The 14,983-nt window shown below is 48.3% G+C and overlaps 5 protein-coding genes across 5 annotated transcripts; 2 read left to right on the top strand and 3 right to left on the bottom strand.

Moving 5' to 3' along the window:
* Positions 1-30: 30 nt before the first annotated feature.
* On the bottom strand, positions 31-1,284 carry PENARI_c015G08278 (uncharacterized protein; the record flags this gene model as incomplete). The annotated part of the gene is made up of 1 exon (XM_022633837.1): positions 31-1,284. One exon carries the CDS (start codon positions 1,282-1,284, stop codon positions 31-33), a length of 1,254 nt encoding a protein of 417 aa, XP_022486478.1.
* Positions 1,285-3,816: 2,532 nt separating this feature from the next.
* Positions 3,817-4,149, top strand: PENARI_c015G09235 (uncharacterized protein; the record flags this gene model as incomplete). The annotated part of the gene is made up of 3 exons (XM_022633860.1): positions 3,817-3,909; positions 3,993-4,070; positions 4,132-4,149. 3 exons carry the CDS (start codon positions 3,817-3,819, stop codon positions 4,147-4,149), a joined length of 189 nt encoding a protein of 62 aa, XP_022486459.1.
* Positions 4,150-5,272: 1,123 nt separating this feature from the next.
* On the bottom strand, positions 5,273-6,985 carry btgE (putative cell wall glucanase (Scw11); the record flags this gene model as incomplete). Its single annotated transcript, XM_022633674.1, has 1 exon — positions 5,273-6,985. One exon carries the CDS (start codon positions 6,983-6,985, stop codon positions 5,273-5,275), a length of 1,713 nt encoding a protein of 570 aa, XP_022486254.1.
* Positions 6,986-10,947: 3,962 nt separating this feature from the next.
* Positions 10,948-11,316, top strand: PENARI_c015G00454 (uncharacterized protein; the record flags this gene model as incomplete). Its single annotated transcript, XM_022633664.1, has 3 exons — positions 10,948-11,046; positions 11,113-11,240; positions 11,295-11,316. The coding sequence occupies 3 exons, from the start codon at positions 10,948-10,950 to the stop codon at positions 11,314-11,316; spliced, it is 249 nt and encodes an 82-aa protein (XP_022486344.1).
* A 1,021-nt stretch (positions 11,317-12,337) lies between these two features.
* coaT (acetyl-CoA hydrolase ACH1) lies at positions 12,338-14,017 on the bottom strand (the record flags this gene model as incomplete). Its single annotated transcript, XM_022633800.1, has 3 exons — positions 12,338-13,531; positions 13,584-13,824; positions 13,875-14,017. 3 exons carry the CDS (start codon positions 14,015-14,017, stop codon positions 12,338-12,340), a joined length of 1,578 nt encoding a protein of 525 aa, XP_022486481.1.
* Positions 14,018-14,983: the final 966 nt, after the last annotated feature.

The following is a 14,983-nucleotide window of genomic DNA, read 5'->3' as shown; positions in this document are numbered from 1 at the left end:
TCATATATCTATATAGTCGGTCTACAATGTTTAAGGGCAATAATCGACAGCTCCCACATCGCCGCTCCACTCAAAATGTACCACATCCACAATCTGCCTCAACGTCGCCGGCTCCAACAAACTCCGGGCGGCATCAGCAAGCCACGATAGATGCAACTCGGGTGACTGTCGACAGACATCATAGGTCTTATCCATCTCAATCCTCTCCTTCAATACACTGGGTCCATCACTGCCAAGTGTACCATATGGTCGCAACGCCTCAATCAACCGTTCATACCGCGCATTATCCGCAACAGAAGTATACTCACAATACCCATACTTCCGAACAGGCCGAACCCCCTTAACCAACTCATACACCTTGTGATGAGACGACATAATAGCCCAATTACAATAACCCATAACAACCAAAGCCCCAATTTCACTCGCCTCAACAACATCAGCAACAACATCCAAACACTCCCCAATAGACCGATCAAGGTACCGACAAAGATTCCCCCGCAATCCCCGAAGAATAACATTCTCCCGTTGCTTTCGCATAGTATCACCGCGAATATCCACAAAATCATTAACAAAAACCACCGCCTCCACAATACTCGCATACTGCCCCTCATCAATGACCATCCCCGTCCCCAACGAAGCAGTCATAACTCCATGAAAAGCAGCAACATCAATATGCCGATGAACCCCAAGCCCAGTCATGCGACTTCCGTAAACTCCATCGCGAAGTCGAGACCGGCCATGGTCCCGGTAATACCCTAGAACCCGACATTGGACAATATAAGCAGCCAGGTTATCAAATTGCCAGTCACCAACCCGACCAGCCAGATTGCAGACTTTCAAAAATGCCACTGCTGCCGCGCCGACTTGCTGGAGTAGCTTGAGACCCTTTTCATCCGCTGCTTCGCAGTAATCGCCGATAAGGATGTCGTTGCAGGAATCTGCTACTGCGCGCGCAAGACCTTCATCGCAGAGGCTGGCACCACAGGCAATCACACCGAAGTATTTTGCATCTGTGCAGATTTTGAGTTGTTCGGCGGTTTGGTAGATTTGGTTCGTTATTCGGGGGTTGCTATCAACTGATGGGTTTGGGCGGCGGTCCGGGGCTTTGATTGTTGGGATGTGGGATGATGCGGATGCACCTTGGCAAGTGTGAGATTCTGGCTGGAGGTCTGTGTTTGAGTTGATCAGTTCGTCGACGGCGAGGCGGAGTTTCGTTGGTGTGAATAGGCCGGTGCTGTGCCATTCGTTCTCTCGGGATATGACTTTTTCCATGATGTCTTGCATGGTTAAGAGGGCGTTGCATGTGGGTTTTGTTTGCTTGACTGGATTTGTGGTTTCGCATTTGCAGATGACTTGTGGGTTGTATGTTTCTGATATGAGGTTGATTTCTTCGCAGGATGGTGGATTTAGGCCTCCGAATCGGACGCTTCCGTGTTTGACATGTTGTTGAAATGAGTAGATGACATGTACCAAGCGAGAGTGAGTTATCGACTGGTGCAGGTTCTCCTCTTCGAATAGAGAAGCTATCTCATCCAAGCAGACAATCTTCTCAGTGGGCTTGTAATGACCATCCGAGATGGATAACCAAGCATCGACCCAAGCAAGATAAACCTGCAAAAGAGTAGGCTGCAAAGAAGGCAAGAATTTGGTGATCATACTAGCAAAGTATCTTCGGTGAACTGTGAAATGTGAAATACGTATAATCATAGATACACTACAATTCTCTTTGGTCATCCTCGCTCTTATAGCAATAAACTGCTGATAAAACTAAACCTCGTGTACATTCCCTACATCGGGGTTTGTCGTAATTGGGATACTAGTCAGCTCCACATACTTCACCTGAAGACAATCATGCCGATGCGCCACACTCGGTGTCCCCGCTGTCATCAAGCTGAAAGAAACGACTAACCAATAGTAACCAACCTCGGAATAAGCATGCATACCAAGCCAGCCAATGCAATCAGCTGGTTATTCTTATCTATTTCGGTGATGTCTGTGTCACTGTCTGCTGTGGACGTTCTGGTTTAGCCAGTTAACTGCATACTTAAATCCGCATCAAATCCGATATTTATATATGACTAAGATATCTGCGCTTGTTTGCCATGTGTTATCGCTCGCTGACCCAGGTGGCTCTTGTGGCTTAGCCTAGTTTCTGAATCTCTACGAATGGGTGTATGAGCGCGCGTTTTCAGTTGCTATTCCTTCTTCTTCGGCTTTTGGGCGCAACCTTTCCTACGTAATACTTCAACTCGGGCAAACCTACCTTTTCTCACTGATAACTGTGACCGATAGGCTGGGCCGAGATCTTATTTCAGCTGAGATCGTGTGGACTTGAACTGATTCTACTTACATGAATTGGCTATTTTTACCGACGTTGTAGTGTACTCGGATTGGCAATGGCCTATTATTCTATGTGTGAATCGAGAATCCCTAGTTCTCAAGCTATATGTCAGAAGAACAATTACATTTGCCAATCCCGATTGACTTTCGACTTCTGCTGTTGCATTTCGAGATGAAAAGGGTCTTTTGTGCATTATCAAAGACTCGACTCTACGGTTCAGCGGTCCCCGTAGATTAAATAACTTGCATGAAAGCCGCTGTAGATTATCACAATGTCAATGATTTCTAACCTACACTGTAGTTGTGGCCTGGGTGGCTAACTTAAGGCAGGTTTATTGTGGCCTGAAATTCCAGGTGTCAATCTGGACCACCATCGTTAAACATGGAAGTTTCAAGCAATTTTTAACATCTCACTACTTATCATCTGGACTGTCACTCTTCTCGACGTTCCTCACTTCTGATGTGAATCCAACCCGCCACACTCCAACCTCCCGCCCCCATCCCCATGGCCCCAACCCCCTAGCTCTCACGGCCCACCTCCCAGAACATCACTCCCACTCTAGGCAGCCAACGCAAGTTCCGTGTGCCACTGCAAAGCACCAACCTCAACTGCACCGTGCGTCCTTTGCAATATCTCATGCCAAGGGCTTGGTATCATCGCCAGCCGCTGCAGTCCAGGCCCCATGTACTGGATCGGGGCTCGGTATCGGATGCTTGTCTATTTCCGAGACATGGCCATTGAATATTGATTTGATATACTCTGTACATTCAAAAGCATCAGGTGCAGCTTCACTTAATTGATAATTGCGTGACGTTGTATGAAGTCAGCGAGTGGATTGTCGATATTGTATGTATCCGCCACAATCCCCACCAGTGACAAGGCAGTTGTCAACGAAGACATCGAGAACTATAGTAAACTCCCACTACAAGTACTCACTAAATTAATCAGGCAATCTAAGCAACAGTGTCACACTCGCAAGCCTCATCCAACCACGCCATAGAGCAAAACAACAACTTGGCAGGCCTCAGCCCTCACGTATAACGCCGATCCCGAAACCGCCCCTGCAGATCCTCCAGCCCAGTTTCAGGCACAATGATAGATCCTTTCCCCAGTGCGTGGCCTGTGTCATTCCCTTCTCCACATTTACCAAAAGCTATAAGACTAGAATGGGTCCGACATACATTTACGGAGTAGCATTTCTTTAATTGATCTGATATTCCATAGCTGTCAACTACTACATTTCCTCGTGTACTAACGATCAACAATCAAGGTTCGTATGCCGCACACCGTTCCTTTGCCCTTACATTAATCCGAAACTGCACATGCATATCCATACATGACTTTTATCCCCCTCTGCAATTTATTTCTATTTTTATATCTGGCTCGGTCGCTCACTTTCACTCTCACATCTCAGATACCGACCGTTGTTCCATTTCTACCGCAGTCCCATTTCTTCTTCACCGATTCGAATCAGAATGCGCGCTTCGGTTATTATTCTTGGTTTCCTTGCTACTCTCACTGTCGCTCTCCCTGAGGCATTGCCTAAGGTTCAAACTGCGTGTCAATCTGTGAGTTTGTGTTTATCCGGTCGATGAGAATATATGGATGGATGTACCAGGGACGATTGCTAACTTTGCTCGCTCTGTTGTAGGAAACCATGGCTTGTACTGCTGATAACTGTGGTATTGAGGGGTGTTGCTGTGAGGGACTTACTTGTGCTTCCAATGGTGTCAGTATTTGGATTTCTCGTTACTTGTTGTTCTTAGGGACTGGGCTAACTAATGTCGCAGACTTGCACTCGGCTGTAAGAAGCTCTATATTGGATATGACTGCGGCATGGTTGGTTAACTCTGGACATGATGATACCCTTTCTTGGGTTGGCTGATATACATATCGTCGGACGGATGTGTTGTTTTCTATTGTATTTATCAACAGGTTAATGGTACATATTTCTTAATATCAGTCCCCTGCTACTTTTACGAAAGGTTTGCGCTGTGATTTGGTGGGTATCCATGAGAGGTTTGATGGTCATCTCCATTTATTGTGTAAGAGAAGGAACAGGTGTGGTGAATATCTGACGCTGGACAAAAATGACCGAACGCAGCATGATGTTATAAAGAGTGTCAAGGTCCATGATCGTGATCTCACATCTGTATAGCATCAATTCCGGTTTTGCTGTAGGCAGCACTGGCTTATCAAGCTGGAACTTGATATTGAAATAATTATAATACGAGCATGGGTTGCGTGTTGGATGTAGAAGGATTGATATTAAATGGCAATGGAGAGTACATGTACCCCTACCTGGGCATTTCGATACCAATGTGGGGATCTTGATTTGGGTCACCAAGGTGTTCTTGACGCTAGTCGTGATCCCTTAAAAGGGTTAGGTTGACATGGAATGGAATAGTTCTATAGTATTCATCTACAGAAGGACGGTCTTCCGGAGTGCAGCAGGTCAAGGTTTGGAAGCGGACTTCACGTATCTACGACTCGAAGTAGAATAAACCATTTTTACAATAACGACGCGGCAGATGTACATGTACTTGAGACACTTGATCCTGACAAGTAGGGCCGAGGCACAAAAGGCAAAGTACAAGGCCAATATAACATGAATGTGCGGTGAACTACTTGGCTACTGGGAAACTCATAAGAAGACATCAATAACAATATACACACTAAAAGCATAAGAACAAAGAGACAAGGGTCGGCACAACCAGGTCAGTAGACAACATCAAATAAAAGGAGTATCTACTAAAAACAGGACAAAGTTTAAAAATAGAAACCAAGAAATGAAATTTGGCCCGCCATAATCCGCAGACTATAGACAACACCAAATGAGAGAGTAAAGGTTGAAACTCCTTATCCTCCTGTACAAGTTTTGCAGAAAAGAAAAAAAATGACCAAAACAAATCAAACGTTCAGACGTGACGCTTAGAAGACGTCAGCGCAGCCCCAGTGCTGCTCAACGTCGAAGGCACCCGGGGACTTCCAGAGGTCGTTGGAGTAGGAGAAGAAGATAGACTTGGAACCGACGGCCTTGGCGATGGACTTGACGGCGGCAGCCTGCTCAGACACACCGGGAATAGCGGCACCGTTGGACTGACCGGCGTTGGGCCAGCCAGTCTCGAGGTTGACAACGTCCTTTCCGGAGCAGATCTGCTCGAGGACCTTGAACTCTTGAGCGACGAACTCACCGGCCTTCTCGGCGGTGACCTCGGCGTTGAAGAAGGGGTGGATGTTAGCACCGACGAGGTCGACGGCGGAGCAGAGGGCGGAGGCGCCATACTGCTGCCAGACGTTGATGGGCTCGGTGGTGGTGACCTGGCCAGTGTAGCCGGCGGCCTTGAAGGTAGACTTGGCGGAGGCGATGAAGGAGGCCAGGCTACCGGCGTCACAGTAGCCGCTCTGGATGGCCTCGTTACCGACGACGATCAGCTCGACCATGGACCACTGGGCCCACTTGGCGATGGCCTGGACCTGCTCCTGGGCGCCGGAGGTGCCGGTGGAGTCGATGTAGACACCGACGATCATGTTGAGGCCGAGCTCCTTGCAGGCCTCACCGATGAACTCGAGACCGCTGCAGTCGCTGGAGTAGACACGGACCAGGTTGAAGCCCTTCTGCTTGATGACCTGGATGTCCTTGAGGACCTCCTGCTTGGTCTTGCAGTTGCCGTTCTCGGTGTAGGGAGAGTAGGTCATACCGTACTGGCCCTCACCAGTGAGGCCGGAGCCGGAGGTGGGGGTGCTGGTCGCAGCAGCGCTGGTGGTGGACTCAACGGGAGCAGCGGTGGTGGTAGCGGCAGCAGTGGTGGTGACGGGAGCGGGGGCAGTGGTGGAGGCCAGAGTAGGGGTGGCGAAGGGGCACACATAGGTGTAGTCGGTGCGGGTGACGGTCACGGTGGTCTCGGGCTGGGTGTAGGTGCCGGGGGTGACGGTCTGGGGGGTGGGGTAGACCAAGACAGTGCTGGTGGGCACAGTGGTGGTGGTAGGGGGCACAACGGTGTAAGTACCAGCCGAGGGGCAGACATAGGTGGTGGTCTCAATGACGCTGGTCACGGTGCTGCCGGTGGGCTTGACAGTGGCGTAGGGGCAGGTGACGGTGGTAGCGGTCTCGACAATGGTGGTAACACCGCCGTAGGTGTGAGTACCGCTGGGGACCTCAGTGGAGGTAGCACCGCAAACAGTGGTGCTGTCGGTCACGGTGATGGTGGTGGCCGGGATGGTGTAGGTGCCAGTGGAGGGGAAAGTGCTGACACCGGGGGTGGGCAGGACGACGACGGTGCTGGTCGACTCAGGGATCGGGGCCACGGAGGAAGAGGAAGAGGGAGAGACAGTCACAGTCAGTGTGCTAGTGCTGGTAGAGTGCACAGTGCTGGTGAGAGTGCTGGTCGACTCCGGGGTGGGAGTAGGCGTAGCGGTCGAGATAGGAACCAGAGTAGGCGAGCCGTAGAAGGTGATGACCTTGGTGGTGCAGCCGCAGGTCTCCTCAGCCAGAGCAGGGGTAGAGGGGCTAGCGGTGACGCTGGAGGACCAGATGCTGGACGAAGCGTCGCGACGCTGGTGGAAAGCATCATGGCGACGGTGAACACCGTCAGCCATGGCAGAGCCCACCATGGCGGCGGCGGCGAAAAGAGATCCCTTCATGTTGGAATTTCAATGCCCACACAGAAAGAATGAATGCCCGCTGAACGAGTGAAGCGGTGGTCAGTGATATCAAGGAACGTGGGTAGCAAAAGGAAAGGAAGTTGAGGGGGCAAGGGCCTTTTGATGGAGAAAAGGCGGTTAGGGGGAGAAGTGAGAAAAGGGGAGAAAAGACCATAAAAAGGCCGGGATTTCGTGAAATTCGTAAAATTACCCCTGGGGTCTAGATGTGTTTTCAGGAACGAACAGTATGTGATTGGCTTACTGCTGCAGACCCAACTGTTTGTTGCTTATGGTTGGCCCGCACGGGTCGGGCAGAGTGGATTGTTACATACGTTTAGTTTACTCTTGCGTACTTGTATACTGTATATTGAATATCTTGGACGGTGTATAGGATGTTACGATCTCGCCCAACGCTCATTTCCACCATGCAAATGTACCTTGTGCGTTGTACACTTACATGGCCTGTATTCTGTACTCCGTGTCTTCACTTTCACTACTATTATTGCTTTTGTTATTATTATATCCGCACGGATCATTTCCTTTTCACCGGTCTTACATCCAAAATAGCCTTGTCTCACAGCCCCCTTACCGCTGCGAGGGCCTTCCCCCAGATACTCCTAACTTCTTTCAAGCCACCGGGTTACACGAGTCCCTGTCAGACATATGTAAGGTACCCCCGTTGTGGCTTACAGTGCGCCTGGGCAGTGGCAAACCCATCCTCAAGTGCCCTAAAACCCTAGAATGTTCGGTTGTTCATTTCCCTAAGATGAATGTCTCTGGACAGGTCTAGAGGCTGTGGAGCTGAGTGCCCGCCATACAGTCTCACTGCAGAGTTGGGTTGCCCTCAAGACGGAAAGGAAACTGGAAATCTCCTCCCACGCCATGTGGGGCTGTATGTCATAGCGTCCTCGGCCAGTCTTGAATAGGAAAGATTCAAGCTAAACTTGGATAGATCCTGGCATCTGATTGGCTGGTTGTGTACCTTCAATTTCCGCCCTGCCGATCTCATCAAAACACAATACGGTATTGCCTAGTATGGCCACTGTTTATTGACTCCATAGGTATACGGCATGCCCGGAGGCAACGGTGCCAAGAGTATGTCTCTCCATAGCATCTCTAGTCATTCTACCATATCAATATCAGATATTCAAGAATATAATCCTATACATTCAAACCTCTAATCCCGTTTCCTTCCTCCCGCACACTACACTATGCGCTGTTTTCACCCCTGACGATCAACTCACTCCAATGAGCTGCCGATCATCCGACAAGAACTCAATCCAAGCAATGGACTACTGTAATATGGACGCGAGCAATTTAATTAATTCATATCCAATTCTTTCGGCAAGTAGTCACCGACCGCGTGTTCGTCCGCGAACCACCTTCTACTCGGAGTATAGCATAACCTAGTGTGTTCGTTACCAGAGAAATAAACATTGCAGCCTACGTATGCGATCAAGGGACGTAAATTGCGGAAACTGTAATTTTACATATATGGAGCCACGGTAGCATTTTGAATGTTCTACAGTAGAAGTCTTCTCAAGTGCACGTACACGTAGTGTAGCAAGTTGTCAATGATTGATTGCTGATCTCAATCCAGTCAAAGTCTGGATCTCCTAGACTGGCGATCCCTTTTCTTCGGGGTAGATCCCAACGGATGCTGGGGGGCCCAGGTTACTGCCATTTGTGGAGAAGGGCTATGGACTGTTTTATTGGAGCTAGGTAGCGCCGGCTCTCCTGAATCAGGCTGAATTAGTGACTTAAATATTTTGCGCTCGCTAGTCTGGCGGTTGGTGTGATAGTGTCTTGATTGGCTTGAATTATTGATGAGGTTTCTTCAGGACGTTATTGGGGTTGGAATGGGGAATGTGGTGGATGTCTCGTATGGAGTCTGGGTAAGACATTAGCAATATCTTGGGTGGGCGTTGGAAATTGGTCTCTTTATCGGATGTGCCGCATTATTGGACTCGATACGGTATCTGTACAAGGCAGAGTTGGTAGTATTGTACTGTGTCTGAAGAACCGCCGTACACTGTACAGTCAAGCCTACCAAACGAATGAAGACAACACAACAGTCCAGACCGCCCAAAGAATCTTGGCTAGGCTTGTAATCCAATCGATCACTAGCCAAGAGTGACAACGGATCTGGACTGTCTGGGCGTCTGAAGCGGATACAGTCAGTTTCTAGTGTAGTCTTGGCACCACCCTTTTTGAGGTTATTCAGGGGCTGTCTTCCAGGGGTGTTCTTTGAATCTGGGGCATGACTGGACAGAAGTCTGTCGGATGACCAATAAATGATTGGATCTCTTTTTGCTTTGTTCATTAAAAGGGTGCATGGTCTATCTGTGGCTTTTTCTTTGAGGGTTTGCGTGTTTTTTTTTACTTGGGTCAACGGCTTTGACTGCATATGATCTCTCTGCTTTGTGGGTGAGACGTGTCATTAGTTTAACGTTTTCACATTCCACATCGAGTATTCTGGGGTGAGATCTGTGTCGGTCATCCACATGGCAGGGAATTTTATCTGTGGAATGTGTGATCGTCGAATCTACATACCTCCTCGCTTTACTTTAAATTCAAATTCACCGACCCTCGAGCATTGAAATGCAGTTTTTATCAACTATCTGAAATGGTTTCTGGTTTTGATTGACCCTTTTATCACAATCAATACATCAATATACATTACACTGAATAGGGATTCTGCACTTTCCTGGGGCCTGTGCCACTTGGACAACACCACTGCCCTCCCGACTAACCATTTTTTGAACCATTCTCCATTTCAGTTTTCGATGAAGTTCAAGATCAGAGTACTTGTTATTTGCATTGCCATTTGCTGAACGTCGCATTCTAGACACTGTATGCGCACAATAGTGTGATCTTCGACTCGAGATCTCATCAACCATAGCCAACAATATGGCAAGAGACCAAACACATCAATGGGCAATCTAATTGAACGCAAATAAGTCAGATAGACTTTATTTGCTTTCATGTCATTGAAAATGCTAGGGAACCCACCCCTTCAGAAATGGACATTGCATTCAGCCTCAACTCAAGTATAGGGCGAACAAGATATATGTAGTCACACGAGATCACATTGCACAACACATCAAAGATATCCAAGACATGAATAAACTCGGAATCCTCGAGTCCTCCAAAAGAACACAATTCCTAACAATTTTCGCAAAGCTATACATCTGCGCATAAAACATGCCACCCGATCATACCACCAACACATGACCAGAAAAAAGTACAACGCCACCCATCACCAACAACCAGCAACCAGCAAATCACACAACCCCCAAAACAAACCCTCGGCAACATCCGCACCGAAGATCCTCCAGCAACCTCAGAAACGGCAACGGCCACGGCCATCCCCGTGCATAGTGATATGGAGTTCAATTCGGCCGACCACGCCATACCGCACCACCGAATTATACGTCACCACTCGAAATCGTCGCCCAACCACTCCCCAACAGCCATCTGACCTAATAATTTTTGCATCGGACGATATCCAATATTACGGGATAGAGATCATGCTATCCAGTCTTTGAAACGGGTTATTTCCGGTCGGTTTAAGCCTATCATGTCGAGCAGCTCGCGGAGAAACGGCTGGGGAATTCCGAGATCCAGCGCCTCGGAACCGAATTGAGGCTCGGTTTGGGTTTAGTTTGGTTCGGCCAGTCGTGTCAGGCCATGCTGATGTGGCTCAGCTTCGGATGTTCCGTTGTAGTATAGAAGATGCTTTTGGTAAATGATAGCAACGGGACTGGAACTAGGGTATATAAGGGTCTTTTTGTTACACGGCGTTTTACTTTATTTGTTCATCATCACACAAAGATTTATTGAATACTTCGATATATTATCTCAACACCACAGACTCAAGACTAGTATCTACTACTCAGTCTATACTTCACACACACAACATCACAACACAACCAACCCGTTCAATTCAAACGAACATCAAAATGACAACCCCCTCCAAGTCCCCCACCACTTCCGAGCACGCCCGTCTTCAAAACGATTTCGGCGCTGACTACTGGGTTCGCTCTGCGCAAGAACACCGCGTGAGTACATCACTTATACCTCATCTTATCACGCCACATCTGTACAGTATACTAACATAAGTACAGCGCGCAACTGCAGGTCGTGGCCTTTTCGCTGGTCTTCAGGATACTAAGCGCTACAACGTCGAGTCTGGATGGGCTAGACGTAAGTCAACGGATTCGCAGACTGGATTCCTTGGTTCGATTTGGGGCCGGTGAGTTTTTACTTCTTTTACTGGTATTTATTGGATTCAGCTGACTCTTTCTAGGCTTACTGGTACTTCGCCCTGAATGTACGATGCTTGTTGAGTTCTTTTCTTTTATATATTCTATTTGATTGCCTTATTGGCATTGGAGCTGGTATTATTGGAGTTTGATTGGTCATGTTGAATTTATGCTTGCAACTCGTCAATTTCTATCTTTGTTTATCTTAGATATATCTTGGTTCATTTTGCCCAAAAAGGATCACAGATTATCTTAACCGAATTTATCCCTTTATTCAAGGCCAAGGCCCTCAATTGTACCTAGACGATCTTGTTTAGTAGATTTCAATGGTCCTTCAATGGTCTGATAAATCTCAATCTAGTAACTGTATCAGATAAACTCAACCTGGTCTGTACATCCTCTTCAGCTAGGCGATTTCCAATATCCTTCAAAGCACCCACCAATAGCTGTCCGTGACACTGTCCCCAATATCCAAAACAAGATTCAACGAAAGCTTCCCATAAGCCCATCGCACCTGAAAAGGGAGGTCAAAGAGAGCTTTATCGTCTCTTAATTCCGGAGCACGCCACTCATAAGTCATTCCCTTGCAACTGATGGCATTTTCCATTCCCGTCAACAACAGCAACAACATTAGAAGACTTAATATCCATATGTGTGTTCTCTGCAATATGAAAGGAATGCAAAGCGGTTCCAATCTGCAAAGCCCATGATTTCCAAGGAACATCTTGCGTAAAGTATATACGCTTATCAAAAATGTGCTTCCCGACATCAATCAAGACCATGTTTGTTACACAACATGATGAAAAAGCTCAGTGGTCGGTCGATCTAGGAGATCGGGATGGTAGATCATCACACCTAATGCCAACATTATCCCTACCAGTTTCTTCAATCTTCAACTTCTTCTGGATTATTAAAAAACAAGTCTATCTACAATTCCATTTACGAAGAAACAAGAATAAATAGAAATAGACATAATTCCTCAAACCGCTAATGATATATACAAAACACCCGACACCAGAACCACGGCCTGTAATAGCCATTTTACATAAATTTGTAATAAAACAGAGCGCCAAGCACTCTACACCACTTACTCCCAGGAATCAATCTTCATAGTACCCTTCTCCTGCAAGTTCTTATGCATCTTGAAAGCCTCAAACAGCAAATGCGGCTCATGACCCATACCCTTACGCAGACACTCGAACTCAGCGCGGTCAAGGTAATCCGTAAGGATAGGCTTGTAATCAGGGTGAGAGCACTTGTTAATAATAACACGGGCACGTTCACGGGGAGAAAGACCACGGACATCAGCGAGACCCTGCTCGGTAACGATAACGTCCAGATCATGCTCCGTCTGATCGACGTGGGTAGCGAAAGGCACGATACAACTAACACCAGTAGGATCGATCTTGCTAGGGCGGGTACTTGGTGTGTGCATGATACTGTACTTGGAGTTACGCAGGAAATCGGCGGAACCACCGAGACCGTTCAGCATGCGCGAGCCCATGACACAAGTGCTGTTGGCGTGGGCGTAGATGTCGACTTCGACGGGGGTGTTCATGCCAATGCAGCCGAGACGGCGGATGATTTCAGGCGAGTTCGAGACCTGCTGGGAGCGGAGGAGGAGCTTGCCAGCGTATTTTTCCCAGTTATCGTAGAAACGCTTGAAGCCGTCTGGTGAGAAGCGGATGGAAGTGGCGGTTGCGAAGTCGAGGTTTCCGCTGTCGAAGAGGTCCAGGAAGGAATCCTGCAGGACTTCTGTCCACACTTTCAGGTTCTTGAAGTCTGCGCCGCCCTTGCTTAGGCCGCCGACTACTGCGTTGGCGATGTTGCCGATGCCGGATTGGATGGGGAGGAGGTTTTTGGGCAGGCGGCCGTGGTTGACTTCGTGCTTGAGGAACTCGATGATGTTGGAGGCGATTGCCTGCGAGGCTTCGTCTTCTGGAGCGTTGGGCTGGGTCTGGTCTGGGTAGTTGGACTCTACAACCGCGACGACCTTCTCGGGGTCGATGGGAATGTAGGTTGTTCCGATGCGGTCCTCGGGAGCCATAATTAGGTATGGCTTGCGACCAGGAGGAAGGTCGGAGCCCACGATATCGTGGAGACCCTCAAAGGAGGGAGTGGCGGTGTTGACTTCGATGACGACCTTGTCGGCCATCTGGACAAGCTCGGGGGATGCGCCCACGGAAGCACCAGGAATGATACCGCCATTCTCCGTGATGGCCGAAGCCTCAATGACAGCCACGTCAATCTTGTTCTGCGGCTTGTTGAGGGTGTAGTAGCCCTGGAGTTAAGGTTAGCAGGTGGTTGTTTCGGCGGGTTCTCCCGAGACTCACATAGACCAAATCCGAGGGAAACATGCTCAGATGTTTGTCGAAGAACTTAATCTGCCCATTGTTGATTCCCTTGGCAATTTCTTTTCCGACTTGGTGCGGACTCCGCCGTTCAATCATGTCCAGGCGTGCCCAGCGGTTTTCCGTCTCCGCACCGGAGGAAGCTCCCACGAAGAGGTTATACTTCAGCTGTCCTTCCAATTTGTTCTTCTCGACGTGGTCTGCTAGAGCAGTTGGAACCATCCTGTGCAATTGTTAGAATTGAGTAAATTGGCTGAGAGTTGTGTAACGTACTTGGGATATCCAACGCCGGTGAATCCGGACCAGCCAATGTAGGAGCCATGGGGGAAGAGGTCAATGAGATCCTCTGCTTTACAGAGCTTCTTCAGATACGAAGGCCGACGCACACGACTCTTCAGGAGTGCAGAAGCAGCCATGGTGAGTATGGGGAGTATGGGGAATGGGGAGTGGAGAGTGGTCTAGAAGTTGAAGAGGGAGAGAAAGGAGGGAAAGGATAGATATATGTTTAACCCTGGCAATCCCCACAAGTACGGAGTACCGGGAGAATGGAAGGGGGACTTGATTTCCATGAGTTGTTTGTATTATATTCTTATTCTAGGCCCAGTTCCCACGGGATGTCTATATACTTCACGGGGAAGCTACGAACTATACCTTTCCGCTCAATAGCATCTACATTGCAACTATATGCATTAGCTGCCTCTCCTCCCATTCCCCTTTTTTTCTATGATGCCCAACTTCCCAAAACGTCGCACCCGATTCATGCTGACGTCAACTACGGCCTTTCTTCGGTGGTCGGGTTTCCCTCGGTCGCTTCGGACTTCAGCTCCGCAACCCACACAGCGCATCACTCCAACATAAAATGTGATAATAAAAGCGATTCTTGGTAATAACAAGGCAATTATTTATATCCCAAGCATCCAAAAACCACAAGAAAAGGCCCGAATTGAGGGAAGAAGACGATGTGCATAACCGCGTCCCGAGTTTCGCCCGACTCTCGTCTCGGGACTGTTTCGGTTAGCTGTTCGGCCACACGGAGCTCTGGTTTTGATAACCGACATTAACCCTGCCAAGGGGATAGACTCAAATTAGGCGAGAGTTATTGGGTCGATCTTTGATCTCCTGATCGACTTTAATTGTGGGGTGTTAAACCAACACCTGTTGCCAGGAAGATTCTTCATTATGTGGTGAGCTATCGCTATTTACCTGGTCATGTACACTAGACACGATGGTTATCTTGAAATACTTTAGGGTCGGATTGACTGTTATTGCCAGCTAAGCACACGATTTCGTCGACATGCACTGCACTTATTGAGTAAGAGATGATCGTCATATCGATAGTGTCCTGTATGCAATGCAATACCCATATCTTTGACCTTGTTTGT

Source organism: Penicillium arizonense (genome assembly GCF_001773325.1).
Source record: "Penicillium arizonense strain CBS 141311 chromosome Unknown PENARI_contig015, whole genome shotgun sequence".
Classification (NCBI taxonomy): Eukaryota; Fungi; Ascomycota; class Eurotiomycetes; order Eurotiales; family Aspergillaceae; genus Penicillium; species Penicillium arizonense.
The sequence above is the reverse complement of the archived record's forward strand: the minus strand, read 5'-3'. Positions and strand labels throughout refer to the sequence as shown.